General features: G+C 39.4%; 2 protein-coding genes across 3 annotated transcripts in view; both read left to right on the top strand.

The window, feature by feature from the left end:
- The window catches only part of TOPAZ1 (testis and ovary specific TOPAZ 1), a 53370-nt gene extending 50651 nt beyond the window's left edge, over positions 1–2719 (top strand). Inside the window, exon 20 of the mRNA XM_074344126.1 lies at positions 2428–2719. Within this exon, the coding sequence (XP_074200227.1) occupies positions 2428–2647 (220 nt within the window). The 3' untranslated portion in view covers positions 2648–2719. The remainder of the gene's footprint in view (positions 1–2427) is intronic.
- A 1765-nt stretch (positions 2720–4484) lies between these two features.
- Positions 4485–21291, top strand: part of TCAIM (T cell activation inhibitor, mitochondrial) — a 41390-nt gene continuing 24583 nt past the window's right edge. Inside the window, exons 1-4 of one of the 2 annotated variants that reach the window (XM_010945928.3) lie at positions 4485–4682; positions 13768–13840; positions 18305–18440; positions 20530–20683. In XM_010945928.3, the coding sequence (XP_010944230.1) occupies positions 13800–13840; positions 18305–18440; positions 20530–20683 (331 nt within the window). In that variant the 5' untranslated portion in view covers positions 4485–4682; positions 13768–13799. Of the gene's footprint in view, positions 4683–4825; positions 5188–13767; positions 13841–18304; positions 18441–20529; positions 20684–21291 lie in introns of those variants that run through there. The other variant, XM_010945927.3, reaches the window with a different exon arrangement.

Raw genomic sequence — 21291 nt, 5'->3', positions numbered from 1 at the left:
CCTTCAAATAATTTTATTCAAAGTCCAGAATTTAGGTTTACAACACTCCAATTTGTCAGCTTTATCCAGGAAACTTGTAATATGAGGATCTCATGGGGTTCCTATTTTAGAGTTTTTTTGACCAGAGTTTTCTTCAGTTTACTGGTGGTACAGACCAGATCCTCAGACTGAATAGTCTGTTAGTTATCTGTTTTGGTTTTTGGATTATCCCAAAACTTTGTGGCTTAAAACAGCAAATATTATCTTAGTTTCTGTGGGTCAGGAATTTTGGGAGTATCTTATTAGCAGGATGGTTCTGGCTCAGTCTCTCGTGATGTTGGAGTCAGGATGTGATCAGGACCTGAATCACCTACCTGACAGCTTCACTGGGGCCAGAGGATCCGTTTCCCAGCTGGCTCACTCACATGCCTGTTGGCAGGAAGCCTCAGCTCCTCGCCACATGGGCCCCTCCATAGGTTTCTTAAGTGTCTTCATGACACGACAGCAAACTTCTCTCAGAGTGAGTGATCCAGGAGAGAAAGCAAGGAGGAAGCTGCAGTGCCTTTTAGGACCTGTATCAAGAACTCTGAAGGCTCTGAGATCTCACCCTATTTGGAGGCTACAGGTCAGCCTGCTACAGTTTCAAGGATCCTGGCATAAAATACAAGACTCCTGGGTCGGAGACAGGACTTTATTACTTATGGCACAGCAAGCAGCATGATTATCTGCATATTTGTATCTCTTCCTCTTGCTCCCAAGTCCCACAGATGGGCCAGGATGGATACCTGCACATGCAGGGGGTTCCGTTACCCAGGAGAGGAGTCCTGAACCTAGGAATCCAAGTCCTTTATAAAGGGATAATAAGCATGCCTGCCCTCCTGCTCTTCAGGAAAATACTGTCTCCACCTTGTAAGGCTGTAAGCAAACCTGTCTTTTGCTGCAAAAGGGGAAACTCTTTGTCTTTCAAAGTTGTTCACTATATTAGACATTCTTGTAATCTGGAACAAGGGGTAGTCAGTGTATTTGCTCTCAAAACTTAAAGAAATGCAAGGGGCCATGAAAAATTGGTATCTAACAACCTAGTGTCCTAAGTTGTACAGTGTCATTTCTGCTCTATTTTTGATAAACAAGTCATTCAGCCCAGTCCATACTGAAGGGGAGGAGAATTGGGAAATAATTTATTTTAGGTCCACTTTTTTTTTTTTAACCCAGTAAAATTAGCTTTTTTGTTAGAGCTCTTTTATGAGGGCTTCCTCTTCACCACTGTGCCCCCCAGTGGCATGACGCATTTGGGCTCCTATCGCCTCCAGAGGATTTGGTTTTCTCATAGCTTTCCATTCCCCACACATGTGCAGCCTCTGTATTCAGTATTGAATTTGTGATGCTAGTACCTAACAGTGGCATGCCTGGATCTTTGGTTTTGTCCAAACCAATGTTGTTTTCTCTATTATTATTATTATCATATTGAGCCCTGCCTTTACCTCTGAGAGAGTTTTATTCATCGCTAGACTTTCAAAAACTGCATGTAGTTGGCATACGCCCAGTCTATCAGAGTTCAGGCACTGATTCCTAAGCCAGAGTGTACTAGAAGGTGCCTGACCAGTCTGCTCTTTTTGACCACTGGTTCCTGTTCCAGGTGGAAGTCCTCACTCCCACCACTCTGTAGACCACACTGTGGTGCTAATGCGGGTAGGCTCACCCTCCAGCCTTCTCCTGGGCCCTCTGGGTACCAAGAGCAGGACACAGGAAACACCAAGAAAAAGCGATGCCTAATGAGGGCCACATCTCTATTTTAAATACTTCCTATTCCCTGTCCTATAGGAAAATGGAGACTGGTAGAAAAGTTACTTTAAAAGTAAATTCTAGCACTTTAGTGAAATACTTTTAATTAGGACTGAAGAAAATAACTGGAAATTTAGTAAAGGCATATAGCTACAATTTCTATTACCAAATGTGAGCTGCATATTAAGTATATGCTTATAATTTAAAAAAGCCATTTCAAGGTAAAACACATGAATGTTATTAACTTCAAATTTGATTAAATTTAATACTCTATGCATTATAATAAATAATTTTATAATTATTAAACTTCAAAAATAGGTTATTAGCTGTGTTGTAGATTATTGTTTCCAGACTGCGGATTGTAGCCCATTTGTGTAGTGAAATTAGGTTAGGGGGTTGGAACCATTTAATTTTTTGAAAAATGAAACCGAATAGAAAATACAGTACATTGTCATAAAGGTAAGTCTTGTTCAGTTTTTATATATGTGAGTGTATATAAAATGTCTTTTATAGTGTATTATAGTCAAACAAGTTTGAGATCCACTGTTAGAATGTAGTAAAAAGACTGTCATAGCTTAGAACCAAAAAATGTAAATTACTATCTTTTGAAGAAACTATATAGCTTCTTTTTCAAGATTCTGACTCTGTGAGGTGTTCACTTTGTAGATGTGAAGAAAACAAATCTCGGAGCCAGGATGATTATCAAGCTGCAGTGGAAAGATTAATCATGGCTGCTCGTATATCCGATCCAAAGCTTTTCATTAAGCACATGACTGTCAACGTTAATAAGGAACAGGTTTATAGTTTGGAACAATGTTCTGCCCTGAAGTGGCTGAAAGAGAATATGAAGTGGGCTGGAAAGGTTTGGCTTTTCAATAACCATTAGTTATTAAAGGCTTTTTTTTTTAAGTTCAAGTAATCATTGTTGAAAATAAAAGACACTAAAAATAAAGACAGTTTTCACCGTATTCAGCTTGTGCTCTTTATTGATTTATAGTAAGTTAATTTTCAAACACTAAAGATTTTGATTGATGTATGCAATTTATAACAGTTTTATCCATACTGAAAATAATTTTTCGAATTACTTTTTGACTTCTCTTTAATTTAGGTAAACCTAAGTGTCATGAATCCTAATTTATTCTGAAATCCAAACAATGGAAAATCACAAACTAAGTATTGTGCAGCATTTAATAGAGGGAGACATAAAGCAGAAATATGCAAGCAGGTGTCTGGAGCTTTCAGAAAAACCTTTAGTGGTATGAGGTACATCTCGTGAACACTCAGTCCACTCTCTGAAGCATAGTCTACATTTGTATTCTAGAATAGTAAAATAAATTGGAAAATGACTCAAACACCGAAAGTCCAGAGTACCTTCTGAGTTAACCAAAATTTTTCAATTATTCTCTTAAGTTTTCCTTTAGTGTATCTTAGAATACTGTAAGTATCTTGAAAATTTGTAATTTACGTACATCACATTAGCTATGACTAAAGAACGTCTTTTAAACAAATATATCAGAACTTAAATATCCAAACAAGGATTGTTCCTTCCAACCTTATTAGGTTAAGCTCCTTTTCTGAAGCCATCTTCAAAATCTATAGCAGTCATTCTCCATGGTGGTCATCCTCAATCCTAAATTTGATACTTTAGATACTTTAAACCATAATTTAAAATCATTTAGAGAAAGAGTCTGAGTAAGGTAAGAAAATAAGTGGTGACTAGGGGGACTGAAAATATTTCTTAAAGGAGTTCCCAAAATAGGGTGTTGGCAGCATCATTGGAAAAATCTATAACCTCACAAAAATAAAAAAGTTAAAACCTAGCACTTTAGCAAAATGCCTTACTATGATAAAATGTGGAATGAATAGTCTTGTGAAGGGGAGATGGGAAATAAAGCAGAAGGAGACATCAGGAAAGAGGCCCAGTTTTCTAGTATGAACAAACTGGGTGACTGTCATTACTGAAATTCAGCATCTAGGAAATAAATTGAGTTTGGAGATTATTACCATGAGTTTAAGGTGCCTTTGAGGACAAGTGGAGAACAGTAAGTGGGCAATTATAAATCAGTCTTTTCATAACTGAAACCCAAAGAAAAGAACTAAAGAAATATGAGACCATTTAGATGCTGGTGGCAAGGACACATTTGAAAGGATGAAGATGCAAGAGATGATAAATTAAGCTTTTAGGAAAAATGGGTTTGGATGGAATGGATCACAAGTCGACCAGATTGTTTATAGTAAGAAGTGAAGAACCCTTGGGGCTGGAACGAGACGAGGTGTGTGTGTTTGTTTGTTTTCGGCTCAGTCAACAGTGCCAAAAGGTAGAAGAGGGAAAAGAGCGGTAACTATATTTGCCTATTTCTTCCGTGGCAGTTTATGGGGGTAAACAAAAGCGAAATACCGCTATTAGTAAAAAAAAAAAAAAAAAAGCTGATGGTGGAGAATGCTTAAGGTTTCAAAGTGTCCAGTTGTTAAAGGGGCCAAAGTCAAAAGGAAAATGCGACCCAGAGAAAAGAAAAAATTTTTAATTAGCTATATTTATGTAAAGAAAGCCAAAGGACAACCTTCAATAAGACCTTTAAAGTCTGAAGCTCTCAGCTCCGAAAGCTCGCGGGCTGATCCGTCAAGCCAGCCTCGTCCCTCCCCTGCACCCGGGGATGGGCGACCCGGGCCGGGCTATAGAACGGGGCCCGCGCATGCGCGTGCCCTCCAGCCCGACTCCCATCTCCCGGCTTCAGCGCGTGCCTGCTTGCCTTTCTTTCCCCGCCCTCCCCACAGACCCTCAGGCTAGGCCGGGCCACCTGCCGCCCAATCCTCTTCCGACTCCCCCCTCCCCCCCAGCCTCGTCCTTCATATCCCGTAGAGCTCTTTCCCGTCTCCCAAAGCTTTCAGCGGAGTGCGCGTAGCCCCCTCCGGACAGGGAGGTAAGAAGGCGGAGTGGGGGCAGGGGCGCGGGGGGGGCTTCTAAGCTGCGGGGAAGGCGGCGCGGTCACCCGGCACCAGCTGCTGACGTCAACCCGGGGCTGAGGACCGCTAGGGTTTTAACCCGCTTCTCGGGCCGCGCGCAGGCGCCGCAGAGGAAGACCGGCACGCTTCAGCCAATGAGGGCACGGTCTGTGGCCGGGCCGAGGACCTGGGCTTCTCTCGAGCGAACCTCCGCGGCCGGCGCCGACGGCCGGGTGGAGCAGTGCGCCCCCAGCTGAGATTCCATGGGTGGGGCTCAGGGAGCACAGCGGTAGGAGTCTGTCGTCAGGTGGGGCGAGAGCTGGCGGGAGCGCCCGGCCTGGCGGCGCGCCCTTGTTGGCTGCGCTGGAGCCTCGGTGCGCATGCGCCCTGCACGGCCCTGCGGGAGGAGCAACCGTCCTTACTCCTGGCGTCTGGTGGGAGGTGGAACAGGTCAAAGAGCGGCGCGCGGACCCTTGCAGGAATGTAAGTAGCAGGAGGAGTGGAGGGGGGTTCCGTTTGTGCCTTCGGGGCAGAAATGGGGGTCTTTGCGGGCAGGGCTCAGAGTCACCTTATCTCGTCGGGTTAAGTTTTGAACCAAGGCAATGCCAGGGACTGGAGTACCCGTATCGCATCTGTTTTAACTTATTTTGAAATGAGAGACCTAAGACGATTTAACGTTTTATTGTTTCCAACTATCACATTTCCCCGGTACGGTAAGCCTTTGACTTACCGTAGGAAATTGCTGTGATTCACATCTCATAGCAAAAGATTTAGAAAAGGAAGCTTAAAAACCTAGATACTTTGCTTTGCTGTAACTTACTAATTTTTTCCAAAGGGCTTCCTGCTTTTGCTGAGCTTTTGCCTTTTTCTCTTACCTAAGAAGTATTAAACTGAAAAGCAGTGAATGCTTTTATCTCTCCTTGATAGAACAAACTACTTTTTAAAATCTTACAAGATAGTTGCTAAGAAAAGTCACAGTTTAAATGAGAGCCGCCTGAGGCTATTAACTCTGTTAAAATAAGTTACTTTCAAATAAAAATTGTGCCAAATGGCCAAAGATCAGTGCGAAGACCTCTGTTTGGCAAACATTGTTTCTATAAAAAGTAATTTAAACAAAAGTTTTTCTTAACCTACTCATAATTTGGCTTTTCCACCAATTTAGATATCTCTACCGAATTTGACTTGAAACTGCACAGATTTAGTGCTTCCCTTTATTTAACAGCACAGAATTTAACAGCACAGTTAAAATCAGAAATTTTCATTTTATGAAATAGAACGTAATTACACTATTAAGTGGATTACAGCAGCCATTTACGATGGTTTGTAAATGAACTGCATCCTTCCAGCCCTCCAGAGGTCCAGAGGATACCATCTCCTGGGAAAAACCTTCCAGAACCCAGCCGTTCTAAGTGTTATCAGCTGGGAGTTTCCCCGCGCACTCTGCATGGCAAAGTCGTTTCACTTGCTGCAGTGTTTTATAATTGTCTGCTTTGTGTGTTCTTTCACTCCGGCTCTCTCTTCTAGTTTTTGGAGAGGTGGGACTGTCTTGATGTTTTTCTGTTCTCAGTACTTGCATAGAGCCTGGCACATAAATGCTTGGGTAAATGCCTGTTGATGAGTTGGGTGAGTTAAGGCCCCAGAGTTTCTCCCAGGTGTGGTTAAGACAGAGGAAACTTTTTAGTTATTTTGTAGTATGCCTGAGGCCTTTTCCTAATGGAAGAATAGTGGCTGCCTTGAATACGGGCAAGAACCACTCATGTATGAATTGAAGACCAGAATCTTGCAGTTGACCTGGATGCCCCAGGCGTTGGGACTCTCTCACTAGCAAATGGGAGCCCCAGTTCAACTCTGAAGCAGTGGCTCTTCAATCTGCTGATAGTAATTTGATTTTCTGTGTAGCTGATCCTGTAAGGAAAAGAACCACAGATCTGAATCTTCTGGCCTTTTTAGCAATTATATTTCTCATAGTAAATTTAAAAGTTGACATTGGTAATTATCAGTCAGGCCCCTTATCTTTCGTCTTCCCAGGGCCTGTTTATTTCTGGCCAAAGTGATAAAATTGGGTGCTTGGTCTTGTAAAGATGAGGACTAACCCAAGATCTGTGGCACAGGAGAGGGCAAGCAGCTGTGCCTGCCCGCCTTTAACCTTATTTACGCTTAGATTTTTTTTTTTTTTTTCATCTTAAAAAATGGGTAAACCACACAGGAAACAAAGAACGAGTTCAAGCAAAACTTAAAATCTTCATTTGACTTTTAGCATACAATCGGGTATCTAAAGATCTTTTCCTAAAATTGTATTAAGCAACTGTATTTAAAGAATTAAAGCTTAAAGGTTTCCTACCAGCCGCTTCCGTCCTATAACGTGATAGAATCAGGATTCCTTAAAGCCAGTGGTTCTCAAGCTTGAGAACCACTTGCCCTAAAGGATGGTTCCTTCTCTTTCTTGCCTTCTTATCTCTTCTGCCTTTTCCAAAACTGAATCCTGATCTGATCACATCTTCCCTGTTACTTAGTTGTCAGAGCCCACTTTTAAAGGAGAGCTTATGGGAAATAACCAGTTTTTTCCAAGAATTTAAATAGGAAATGGTCATCCTAGAATAATAATTTATTTGAGTGTAGATCAGAATTATTAAATAAATGTCTTTCTTATTATGTATGTAGGCATTTTTCTATAGAAATACCACTGCTGGGTGAGAAGGGAGGGTTGTTGGCAAAAAGAAGTCATGTACCCTCTCCTACTGGCCCTCCACCTCACAGTTGAGAAACAGTGTCTTTAAAAAACCAATATTAATTCATAAAAAAGGCGGTTGCCACGGCACAATATGCTTTATTTTACCCACTTCGATTCTTTTCCATTTTGAAATGAGAAGTGCTACCACTGTGAAAGCTTAGTGTTTTTATTATTAAGCAAGTGCTAACTTTCTTTGTCTTTGAATAATAAGCCGTATTTACTTGTTTGGGGGTAGATTCACTGTGTTAGCTAAAGTTTGTGAAATTAAATTGTTCATTTGTGCATTTTGACTTGTCTGTAGCCTTACAATGTCTTTCTAAGACTTTCAGGCATCGATCCCTTATTGCAATAATTCTGAGTTTTCCTATCACAAAATTTGTTTTCAGGGAAAATGTTGCATTTAACTGTGTGCTCTGTCTATAGATGAGCTCTCATTAGAAGGGGAAAAAAAAGAATTCTGCAGGTTTTTATACGCTCTGAGTTAAGTAACAACAGTTACCACTTTTACGAATTTTCTGTTTGTCAGATGTTGCTAAGTCACTTACGCACATTATTTTGCTTAAGTTTCACAAAAATCCTATGAGAGAGGTAACACCTACTTTCACATGATGTCCTCCTAGAAACGTGTACAAAAGTCAGATGCAGGATTCCATATCCAGAGAGCTCAAAAATAATTAAAATGTTCAAGATTACATTTCACCTTTTAGAAACAATCTTTAATTAATATTTCCAGCATTTTAAATCTGTCTTGCAGCCTTTTTTTCTTAAATACACAGTCCAGATACCTTCAGTCTAATGAGCATCAGATAAAAGCCAACAATGATACACATATTTATTGCTGTTTCATTTGTAGTAAGTTTGTTAGTCCTTGTTCTCAATATTAGGATTGTCATTTTTCCTTTTTTATAAAATCAAGACAAATTTCAATAAAATTCAGTAACTTAGTAGACATTTTCTACAGCAAAGACAAAGTTTCTGAGCAAACTACTCCTGCCCAGCTGACTATAGTATGACATACTATAGTCAGTTTGTGGTGATAGTACATACGACACAGGTATTTTTCCTGTGATATATATGCTGGAAATCTTGGCATTCTGCACACTAATACACTAGCCAAGGCTACCATTCAAAACAAGACATGTGGAAATTTCTGGGTTTTTCATCTGCACTGGCAGCTTCCCAGATGGCTTGATGTGGAAAAATGCAGACACAGTTGAAGCCACTAACTGTCTGCTTCTTAAACCAAAGGAAAGAACTGCTAGGGGACATTCAGGTGTTTTTTCTATTAAGTGTTTTGTAATTGTAGAAAGCCCACCTCTGGTCATTTCCAATCATTAACATGCTGGGGAGAAACATGCATGTAACATCTCTCCCCCTGCTTACCAACGACACACAAGTTAAGCTAATTCATCTTAAAGAAACCAACTGCTCCTGGACCATCTGTCTTATTTACTAGATGAGGAAACAGACTCAGGAAGGTGAAGCAATTTGTCCTTGCTCACACAGCTAGGCAGTGATGGAGTCAAGATCTGAATTCAGATCTTCCAGGCTCCAGCCTCCCTAACCATTGTGCGGACTGCCTTCTCTGACAATGTCGTGTTCAATTTGCCTTGAATTGGCCTACATCAACGTGGTCCAGTAGAAATATAATGTGAGCCACAGATGGAATTTAAAGTTTTCTGGTTGAAAATTAAAGACAGGTAAAAGCTGGTTGTGTTTTGCTTTTTTTTTTAAAAAAGCAAAAAGTTCAAGTGAAATTAATTTTAATAAGTTACCATTTTGACATCTAATCAGTATAAAAAATTATTAACGTGATACTTTGCATTCTTTAAAATCCAGTAGGCACTTTACACTTAAAACACATCTCAGTTCGTAGTGCTCACCTGTGCTAGTAGCTACCTTACTAGAAAGCAAAGCGTAGTTTCTCATTCTCTTTACTGCAGCGTGAACCTTTTTTTAGGAAATAGCCTATTTACCAAAAAAAGAGGCAGAAAAACACCTAACTCTTAATCTATAATAGCCTAATTTTTTAAAATTCTTTATCTGGAGACCTTGATTTAACATTCAGACTTGTATTTGAGAACATTTTATTTTCTTTGGGAGAATCTCTTGTCACACTTCCAAGTATTAATGTTCTTTATTAGTCATTGCTCAGTACTAAGTTTAATTATCCCTATGAATACAAAGTAACAGTGAATGAGTAATTTTTCTGGGCAAGTAAAGACCAGTACTTTGAACTACAAAACTTTTTGTTGTTGCTTTGATTATTTTTGATGGAAACACTTCTAAAACATGCTCTATAATTCTCTGCACAACATATTTTATGCTCAGTATTTGAAAGTCATTAAGGATAGATACCCTAATTTTTGCAACTTTGCTGTGAGTGACTCTTCGGAGACTAATCCTCAAGTAACTCCAGATAAATCTTGTAAGTGGCTTTCTTGGCTCAATCAGCCTCTTACCAGTTTTTATTCATAGATGTTTAGCTCTGTAAACTCCTAAGCAGTATAACTTGGCTGCCTGCCTCTCAAATTCTTTGTGAATCAAATTTGAGGCAGTCAGTCTTTTCTAAGTTGATTTCAAAAAATTTTATTACCTTTTTAGTATACTTGAACTTTTAAACTTCCTAACACCTCTTTTATTTCAAATCAGTGATCGTGAGTTTCTTTCCCCCATTTTGTTTGTTTTGATGCCTTGCTTTTGAAAATCCGGCACGGAGCATGACTGTTGGACAGCCTACATTTGCACATCGGATGGAGACATTTTGATTTCATGAACTTCTAAAACATTGCTGCAAGAGACCGATAAAACAGGTTACTCTGCTGATGTTGTAATCGTAGGCCTAAGTGCTTCCTTCATTGTTCAGTCCTTCTGACTTCTCAGGGCTGCTTTTAGGATCATTTTCTGCCGAAAAAAGGATTTTGGTTAGAGCTTGGCTGCATTATTCTTTCATCTGTTTCCCACTTGTACTCGGGTGATCATGTGCCTCTTGAGTCTATTCCTTGTTTCTTATCCACAGTTTTAGCTCATTTATTGGTATTTTTGCAATTAAGTGGCATAAATTTTCTTAATAATGTAAAAAAATGGAACATCATTATGTGTAAGTAGGAAAAGCTGTTTTCTTCTTGAGCTAGATTGCGACCATCATCAAGGACTGTCATTGGACACATTTCCCAGAGCTGGGGGCCTGTCTTAGATACTGAGTGAATGACACTCGTCCCTGCTGGATTCATTTTTGTCATTTAATTTTGTGTGTTAGAAGCACTGATTTTTTTGTTGTTAATTTTTAAGAACGTACTCCACCTGTTCATTGTAAACAGACTAGGCAATAAGAAGAAAAGGGAAAGAACTTGCTACCTATCACCTAGAGAGAGCTAGGTCTGGACTGGGCAGGGTTGTGCTTCTCATCTCTTCTTTGCAAGCTTCCAGCCTTGTACCCGTGCCGTCTTACCTAAGTGCAGTGTTCAGTTACTTTGTGATGACCTTTGGTGAGATTTCAGTTCGTCATGGGCAGCACTGAAACGTTAATCAGAATGGTTCTTTCTTCCTCAGTGTGTCTCCATTTATTCTCAGAAATCTTCCAAATGGGAGGAGTATTTCTGGTGTCTGTGTTATAGAATAGCAAGTTGAATGGTTAAGTAAAAATCACCCTTTTAAACATTTAAATGAATGCCTGTGACACAGTGTATCCACAAGACTCTTGCCGCAGCAGTCAACCAGAAGATAAATACAACTATGCACTGTTGCTTGAAAATGCACTTTTTTTTAATAGGCCGTTCTTGATTTTTCTTTAAAATACATCTTCCTATCATTCTATTAATGACAGTTATGTTTCATTACATTACCTTGGTTCAGATATATTAATTATGAAATTATTTCATTAATTATGAAAATATTTTTTAAAAACATGTTTAATGTGTAAAATTTGACAGAACAGGACTTGAGCCCTTTGGTTTGTTCTCAATGTGTATACTGCTCAGCAAGTCTGTGAGAATGGAGGCATGGAGAAAGCTCAGAGCTTCAGAAGCAGGGGGCAGAAAAGGACTTTTTACCTGGTGATTATTGTGTAAATAATAAAAGGCTTTTCAAGACTTTTATAAGAGACTGCTCATAGGATTTTTTAAATCACTTGGTCAGTTGACGTTGGAGATTATAGTTTCATTGAAATTCTTGCTGAAGCTCTAAATTGTTGGAAAAGTTCATGTGATTCAAATCATGTTCCTTTTACCTACTTAACCTTTTTAAAAACTAGACTTTATTTTTTAGAGCAGTTTTAGGTTCCCAGCAAAAGTGAGCAAAGCGCAGAGTTCCCACATATCCCCTCCCTGCCACACACAACTCCCACCCCTTGTGGGGTACATGTGTTAAAATCAGTGAACCTATAGTAACATCATTATCACCCCAAGGCCATAGTTGACATTAGGATTGCCTCTTGGTGTTACACACCCCAAAGGTTTGGACACTTGGACAGTGACGTGTTATCTACCGTTGTAGTGACTCTGCCCTAAACATCCTCTGTGCTCCACCTCTTCGTCCCTCTTCCCCTCCAAACCACTCATCTTTTTACTATCATCATAGTTTTGCCTTTTCTAGAATGTCATATAGTTGGGATCATACAGTATATAATCTTTCCAGATTGTCTTCTTTCACTTTTTTTTTAATATATAGTTTTATTGAATAGTCATTTTACAATGTTGTGTCAATTTCTGGTGTGCAGCACAATGCTTCAGTCATACATGCACATACATGTATTCATTTTCTTTTTTTTCTTTGATTCTTTCACTTATTAATGTGCATTTACATGTCCTCCATGCCTCTTCATGGCTTTGAGGGCTCATGAAATAATAGTAATAGCACTGAATAATATTCAGTTGTCTGGATGTACTGTAGTTTATCTGTTTACCTACTGAAGGATATCTTGGTTATTCCAAGTTTTGGCAGTTACGAATAAAAGTAAACATCCATGTGCAGGTTTGTGTGTAGACATAAGTTTTCAGTTCATTTGGGTAAATACTAAGGAATGTGGTGGTTGGGTCATATGGTAAGAGTACCTTTAGTTTTGTAAGAAAGCACCAGACTGTCTTTCATAGCGGCTGTACCACTTTTCATTCTTACCAGCAATGATAAGAGAGTTCCTGTTGTTCTGCATCCTCACCAGCATTTGATGTTGTCAGTGTTTTGGATTTTGGCCTTTCTATTAAGTGTATAGTGCTATCTCATAGCTGTTTTAATTTGCATTTCCCTGCTGACAAATGATGTGGAGTGTATTTTCACATGCTTATTTGCCATCTGTATGTCATCTTTCATGAGGCGTGTTTGGTCTGAATTTTTAATCGGATTGTCCATTTTATTGTTGGGTTTTAAGGGTTTTTGTTTTGTTTTGTTTTGTTTGTATGTTTTGGAAAGCTTCCTTTGTCAGATACGTGTATCTTTTGCAAATATTTTCTCCCAAATAATTTCTCCCGTAGTTTGTCCTCTCATTTTCTCTACGTTGTCCTTCCCAGAGCACAAGTTTTTAATTTTAATAAAATTCAGCTTTTCAGTTCTTTCCTCCATGGATCGTGCCTTTAGTGTCGTATCTAGAGTCATCTGTCATACCTAAGATCATCGAGGTTTTCTCCTAGGTAATCTTTTAGGAATTTTATGGGTTTGTATTTTACATTTAGGTCTTTGATCCATTTTGAGTTAGTTTTTGTGAAGGTCTGTGACTGGGTTAGTAATTTTGCTTGTGGACGTCCAGTGGTTCCAGCACCATTGGTTGAAAAGATTATCGTTGCCCCATAGTATTGGCTTTGCTCCTTTGTCACAGGTCAGTTGGCTGTATTTTTGTAGGTCTGTTTCTGGGCTCTCTGTTCGCTTCCACTGATCCATTTGTTCTTTCACCAGTACCACACTAACGTGATTGCTGTAGCTTTACAGTAAGGCTTGAAGTCCAGCAGTGTAAGTCCTCCAGCTTTACTCCTCTTCAGTATTGAGTTGGCTATTCTGAGTCTTTTGCCTCTCCATATAAACTTTAGAATGAGTTTGTTGATATCTGTAAAAGAACCTGCTTGGAATTATGTTGGGATTGCATTGAATCTGCAGATGAAGTTGGAAAGAACTGATGTCTTGGCAGTATTGAGTCTTCCTGTCCATTAACATGGAATTTCCACTTATTTAATTCTTTAATATCTTTCATGAGAGTTTTATAGTTTTTCTCATGTAGATCCTATACATATTTTGTTAGATTTATAACTAAGCATTTCATTTGGGGGGGCATTAATGCAAATGGCAACGTGTTTTTAATTTTAAATTCCACTTACTCATTATTGGTATCTGCTTAACTTTTTCAGCAATTGATGGGTGCCCGGGAGTTGATCTGCATATGTACTCAGAAATGTTTTGCCACCTGAGACCTGTGAGGAGGTAAGTTTCGTGGTTCAAGCTGTAACTAGTGTAGGGACGGGGTGGAATCTGTTATGTATTTGGCTAATTTCAATTTATCCTAATTTATCAAATTCTAAATATTTTGTGGATATTATGGTGGAGGGCAGGAATCAAAAAAAAAAATTCATGTGCATATCCAGATCTTTCTTCTACGAGTTCCATTTGGAATAGAAGGTGAAAAGAATACCATCTTTCAGGACAGTTCAGTGTGAAAAGTTTAAGATAGAAAAAAGGTAGAAGTTTGTCCTTAGCACAGTTCTTATCACATCGCCCGCAAGCCTATGGCTGTCGTATAGAAAACCACTTTACATTGGAATTGTGTTATAAGGTCATCTGACTGCTACATTTGCTGTTCATGTGTGTATAATCTAAATCCTATCTAGCACTTCGAGAAAGGATTTAAGGAGTTCAGCAGTAAAATTTGGTTGGCACAGTAACAGGCACATGTAGGGTAATCAGAATAGAGACCAGATGCCCTGTAGAGAAAGGAGCTCTTTTGTTAAAAAAAAAAAAAAAAATAGAACTGATCAAACAATTACTTATTAGATTTCATTCTGGCTTCTTGATAGTCAAGTCAAAACAGGTAAATAAAGTATTTATTTTATTTTATTTTTCAACTGAAGTACAGTCAGTTACAATGTGTCAGTTTCTGGTGTACAGCACAGTGCCCCAGTCATGCATATATATACATATGTTTGTTTTCATATTCTTTTTCATTAAAGGTTATTAGAAGATATTGAACATAGTACCCTGTGCTATACAGAAGAAATTTTATGAAACCTGTTTTTATATATATTGGCTAACATTTGTAAATCTCAGACTCCCAAATTTACCCCTTCCCACCCCCTTTCCCCAGTAACTGTAAGATTGTTTACTATGTCTGTGAGTCTTTCTGTTTTGTAGATGAGTTCATTAGTGTCCTATTTTTTTCTTTTCTTTTCTTTTTTTTTTTTTTTTTTTTGGATTCCACATATAAGTGATATCATATGGTATTTTTCTTTCTCTTTCTGTCTTCACTTAGAATGATGATCTTTAGGTCCATCCGTGTTGCTGCACATGGCATTATTTTATTCTTTTTATGGCTGAGTAGTATTCCATTGTATAAATATACCACAACTTCTTTTAAATAAAATATTTATCTGGATCAGAGTATATAACCAAAATAAAATTTGATCTGTTGAATAAAAATGACATGTGAAGTTTTAAATTTCTAAAACATATTTGGCAATAATTAGTGCCTTTAAATGGCTATTACGTACATGAATATCTCAGTAAATGGTCACTGTTAAAAGGAATTTCTTTAGGAGGAACAACTCAGTCTTTCTACCAACTCAGTTTATGGTGAGAATTACCAAATGTAGGGAGACTTGCTCTGATTGAATTTATGACAAAAAATTGTTAAAAAGGAGAGAGAGAGAAACAGAGAAACTGAGATCCTAGAAAATGTCCAGAAAGGTTGTTGGTCGGATGTTGAGCTGTTCATCGTGTTTAGCTGTAGAACACCAGGAAAAGTGTGGTGTCCTTGTGCTCTGATCCGCAGGAGCCAGGAGGACTGGGCTTTAGAACACTTCCTGGGCCATTTCCTTCAGGGCCGCCCACCTCCTCAGCCCCACGCCACCGATAGTGATAGTACTTGTGTACTGGAGACACGCTTTCCCAGCTCCTTTGATCCTGGCCTTCAGAAAACTATATTTTAATCACAACTCATAAAAATAAAAGTTTCTTAACAGGAGTTACCCTTGCCACACACAGTATCTGGTAATATTTTCTCTTCCGGGAAATATTCTCTGGGGTTTTTTGTTTTTTAACGTTGGTCGTGGTTACTATGTTGATTTCACAACTGAGCTGATTGCATGGACCGTGTGTGTAAATGAAGTTTGATCTGCCCCGCCACACTCCTTCATTTCTTGCCTGTGGCTGCTTCCCGTGTGAAAAGCCTGAAACTCTTGTTCTCTGGCCCTTCACACAGGAAGTCTGCTGTTCTACTGACTCGTTTTTCCAGAATCTAACCCTTTCCTAACACCTCTTTATACATCTAGATGTACGCATGCCAAATTTGCTCAATCTAAAGTGACACAATATTGTATGGGGTTTATTTTTCCTTGATTTAGTTTTTCTTGTTTGGCTCTTTTCCTTTCATGAAACACTGTGTATTCATTGTGCACACATGAGCAGTAATGCACGTGCCAGTCCCTGTGGTGGTAGCTGCTGAGCCCCCCTGCCCCTGTGGGTCCACACGGATTTGCCCTGAGGCCCTCAGTGGCTCAGCAGGGCAGGAACACAAAGTCAGGCTCCCTCCAGCAGGACACAGGGCACCTGCAGTGGGGGGCTTTGGCTCAAGGACTCCCCGTGGCATGGCTGAACCCTTGGGATGGGGCTGCAGCCGCAGACCCCCCTCAGTGTTCCTTTCTCCCCTTTCTCCTCTGTAGGCGTCAGGCCTGCACCATGGTCTGAAAGCTCTTCCTACCTTCTGCCTTTCCCAGGAATCCTCAGCCCCTCTCATCCTGTCATGGCCCCTGCTCTCCAACAGACCCACACTGACCTCCCTGACAGCAGTAAATCCCTATTAACCATGTTCACTGTCCTCAGGGATGCAGTGGTAGTTGAGGAAGAGTCTAGAGCATTTCCATATTGTGGTATTATGTTCCATGTATATGGGGCACACAGTTTCTTTTATTAGAGTTTAGAAGAGGGAAAGACTATTTATAATGAGGATACAAAAGAGGAGTTCTAGGGGAAGGGCCCATGGCCTCCTGGCACACAGTAGGAAGGCAGTAATGAGTGAGCGAGTGCAATTTGGACCAGGGGAAGTGGGCATGGGGAGGGTTTATTAGGACTTAGAAGTGATAGAGAAGGGCAGGATGAGGAAGATCACAGGGGGCGGAGCTGAGGGTTTCTGCAAGGAGTGCTTGGAGATCAAGTTGGAAGGATAGATGGGGAGTCACTGGAGAGCACTTGACGTACCAGGCTGAGTGGGTCTTAATCTGCCGGAGCTGAAACGCCGTCACAGGTGTTTCAGTCAGGAATACAGTGATCGTGGGATTTTAGGAAAATCAACCTGTGCACAGTGTGGCTAGGGAAACAAAAAAGGAGAGCGTACTGATCGTAAAGCCACGTAGTCCAATTCTGCGGTGGTCATTGGTGGCAGAGAAAATGGGAAGGAGTGATTTCAAGGGACATTGTAAAGCGAGAGGACGCAAGACTTCAGGAGTGAAAACAGGGAGGGGGCGCTGAGCAAACTGGGGCAGTGGTAACCCTCGGGTCCTGTGCGTGAGCAGCTCTGAGAAAAGCGGCACCTCGGTAACAGAAGTGAGGACGATAATCCTGGATAGAGCCGTCTAACTGCTTCCTTGCCTTTTGTATCCAGGCCGAGCTGGGAAGGAAATGATGACCTCTGCTCCTTTTTTTAGACACATAACATTTGAGAGGCTGGCAGGACAGCTAAGTGTCCATCAGACGTTTGGAAACGGGGACTAAGGCTCAGGCGGGGAGTGAGTGCAGGTGTCACCAACGTTCACTTACACTGCCTCCCATCGAGGACTTTGCTCATTTCCTTTACTGTTAAACTCCTGTTAGAATCCTTAATGCACAGCCTATATGTTGACTTTATAAAAGGTTCAAGGACCTGTAAAAAGGCAGAAAACAAAAGGTCATCTGAAAATCTGATGGTGATCTCCCAATTATTAAAAAAAAAAATCTTCAGAAATGATTCTGTAACCTCAGTCGTTTCAAAAACGAAACACTTTTCCAAAGACTGGGTACATTTACCTCACATACGAGACCAAAACGTGCACAGTATCCTTCATAGTCCATCATAGAATGGAAAAGATAAATTACCACATTCAAAATTAGATGTCATGGAAGTGCTTCCCGGAAATTGCAAATAATTTTATTTGGACTTAAAACTACTTTTTTTAAAAAAAACTCCCCCGGGTGAGTTATGCCAAAATTTAAGGACAAAATGTTAAGTTATCCAACTAGAATAATTTTAGCATACTAGTAATGAGGAAATGAACTGAGACGTCTTGTACGTCTTGCTAAGTATTACAATTCTCAAAATATTTTTCACTGTAAAGAAAAGATTACACTATTGATACTGGGGTTTCTTTTTAATCTGAAGAAGAAAATGATTTAGAAAATCGTCATTTACAGTGAAGCCAGTTAATAGTTCAAGGCAGACTTTTGAGGGGAAATTTTTTTATTATTATTAAATATTATGTTCTCATATTGCATCATCATATTGCATTAGAAAACATGTGGCACTGACTGCTTGTTAAAACTTCTGTGGATTTCAGAAAACCACAAAGTTTTACACTTTGGTTTCTATCTTGTGTCTGTGGTATTTTCCATACGTAGTCATTTTAATGTTACTGTCACTTTATACAGTCAGGATTTGTGTGTATCAGCGCGCTGGTGAATGACAACTCCACATCTTTTTAAAAGGTTATGTCTGGGGAAGATATTTCCATACTGGTTTCTGTACTCGAGAGCCTTGTCGGGAGCTGAAGCAGTCAACGCCTTAAGGCCTTTCTATTTTGCTGTGCATCCAGATTTCTTTGGACAGCACCCCCGGGAAAGGGTAAACATTTATTTATTTATTTACTAATGTTTAGTGTATGCATATTTAGGTTATTTACCTTTGACCTAGCATACAACGAAGAGTTCTGTAAATTTGCGTTGATTGTCATGGTGGTGTGATCAGTGCTTTGAACTGTAGATATGAAAATTAAAACTAAGACTTGTTTTTTTTTTAATTTAAAAAGGCTTGTTCTTTTTTTAATTGAAGTATAGTCAGTTTACAGTGTTGTGTCTGTTTCTGGTGTACTGCATAATAGTTCAGTCATACATACACATATATATATTCATTTTCATATTCTTTTTCATTGTAGGTTACTACAAGGTACAGAATATAGTTCCCTGTGCTATACAGTATGAACTTGTTGTTTATCTATTTTATATATAGTAGTTAGTATCTGCAAATAGAACTCCCAATTTATCCCTCCCCACCCCCTTCCTCCCCTGGTAACCATAAGTTTGTTTTCTGTGTCTCTCAGTCTGTTTCTGTTTTCATAAATCAGTTCGTTGATCTGTTTTTTGTTGTTTGTCTTTTTTTAGATTCCACATGTAAGTGGTGTGTGGTATTCTTCTTTCTCTTCTGGCTTGCTTCACTTAGAATGACATGCTCCCAGTACATCCACATTGCTGCACATGGCATTATTTTTTATGGCTGAGTAGTGTTCCATTGTACAAATATACCATAGCTTCTTTATCCAGTCATGTGTCAGTGGACATTTAGATTGTTTCCGTGTCTTGGCTATGGTAAATAGTGCTGCTTTGAACATCGGGGTGCATGTGTCTTCTTGAATTAAGGTTCCCTCTGGATATATGACCACTAGTGGGATTGCTGGATCTTATGATAGTGTATTTTTAGTTTTTTGAGGAATCTCCATACTGTTTTCCATAGCGGCTGCACCAAACCACATTCCCACCAGCGGTGCAGGAGGGTTCCCTTTTCTCCACACCCTATCCAGCATTTATCGTTTGTGGACTTTTGAATGATGGCTGTTGTGACCGATGTGAGGTGATACCTCATTGTAGTTTTGATTTGCATTTCTCTGATAATTAGCGATATTGAGCGTTTTTTCGTGTGCCTACTGGCCATTCGTATGTTTTCATTGGAGTATTGCTTGTTTGTAGGTCTTCTGCCCATTTTTGGATTGGGCTGTGTGTTTTATTTCTTATTCAGTTGTATGAGCTGTTTATATATTCTGGACGTTAAGCTCTCATCAGTCTCATCTTTTGCAAACTCCCTGCAGGACCATTTCTGCACCGATTTTTTCTTTTTCCTTTTTTCTCTCACTATTTTGTGAGAGTCCTCCTGTATTTCGAAATGAGAGACACTCTGTCAGAGTTCAGTAGGTGTTCTGTGCGATTCAGTGGGTTTGTAGATGTAATTCTTGGTATATTTGTGGGAGAGGGTGAGTTGCGAGTCTCTCTACTCTGCCATCTTGGCTCCCGCCCCCAAGGATTTTTTCTTTCTTCTTTTAACAATATATCCTGGAAATCACTCCGTATCAGTTCCTAAATATCATTTGTGTCACATTCGTTCCTTCTTTTTTTTTTTGTTTTTGGGTGGTGCAGACTCCATCAAAAGAATATACCATAATTCAACCAGTCTCTGGATGTGTGTCTTAAGACCTTTACACAGAGAAAAATTAGCTCTTTGGTATGAAAAACTTCCATATATTTTCTCCCAGTTTTTGTCTGTAGACTGCTTACTGTGTGTATGTGTGTGTGTGTGTGTCGTTCTTTTTTTAATGTGTTCTGTTTTACATTTTTTAAATTTTTATGTAATTAGATTTATCAGTCATGTGTTACTTTGGGACATTCGGTCATAGTTAGGCTTTTTCCACACGTAGGTTATAAAGGACAGAGCTGTGTTTGCTTCTAGTACTTCCTGGCCACATTTTCTTAAAGAATTCATTCTGTCACCTGCTGTCAGATGTGAATACAGTTTTACCCTTCACCGAGAACGTATGGCATCCCAACATTTTTTTAATACTAAATTCTTTAATACACTCAATAATGTGTTTAAAATGTCAGGAGAGAATTTATGATGTGTCCTTGTTCTATTTTGTGTGTAAATGCCCCTTGATATTTTTTTCCAGGAAGTCAATGAAAATTCTCTTAAGAGATTAAGTGCCTACTTAGAAAACCTCCAGAAGCCAGGCTTCAAGTCTTTGAAACCAACTCAGCTCATGTTTTATGTAAGAGAAAGAGACCAGAATTCCTCCGATGGCCAGGAGCACTTTAGCACTTCCGGTACGTGTCTTATTTCTCGTGTGTCCCTTGCAAGCTTCGTGTGATACGTGTCTGTTCTGTCTGACAGTGCCAGAATAACTTTGGATTAAAGGCTTGGGTGTAGAAAATAGTATCATTTAATTGAGTGTTTTCCTAGAATTAGATTCTAATTCTGGCTGCCTGTGTTTGATAAGCCTTTTTTTTATGTTTAGTTTTCTTTTTTTACCAGAAAACTGAAGTGTTCCTATTTGTCCCCTTCTTATTTCAGTTCATTTTTAAGCATTAAACATGTAGATAACAGTTTATATTTTTTTAAAATATAGCTTATGTTTTTTTATTTAGTCCTCGAAGGATCTGTGAGATGGGTAGTATTTGCCCACTTGTAACTTAGTGATGTCCTGGGACCAGAGTAGAGATCTTTAACCCAGGTCTTTTAACTCCAGCCTCATGCTGTTTCTAAAATCCAGTCAGTCTTAATATACAGCCTTCTATTTGGTCCTTTGTCACTAGCTTTAGCCACGATCCAGTGATATTTAAAACTAAGGGCAAATATGGCTCTGTCATTTCTGTAAACATCCATCCTTTTAGTGATCCTTGAGGAAATAATTTTATTTTTAGCAAGAACTTTA

Source organism: Camelus bactrianus, chromosome 17, assembly GCF_048773025.1.
Source record: "Camelus bactrianus isolate YW-2024 breed Bactrian camel chromosome 17, ASM4877302v1, whole genome shotgun sequence".
Taxonomy (NCBI): Eukaryota; Metazoa; Chordata; class Mammalia; order Artiodactyla; family Camelidae; genus Camelus; species Camelus bactrianus.
The sequence above is the reverse complement of the archived record's forward strand: the minus strand, read 5'-3'. Positions and strand labels throughout refer to the sequence as shown.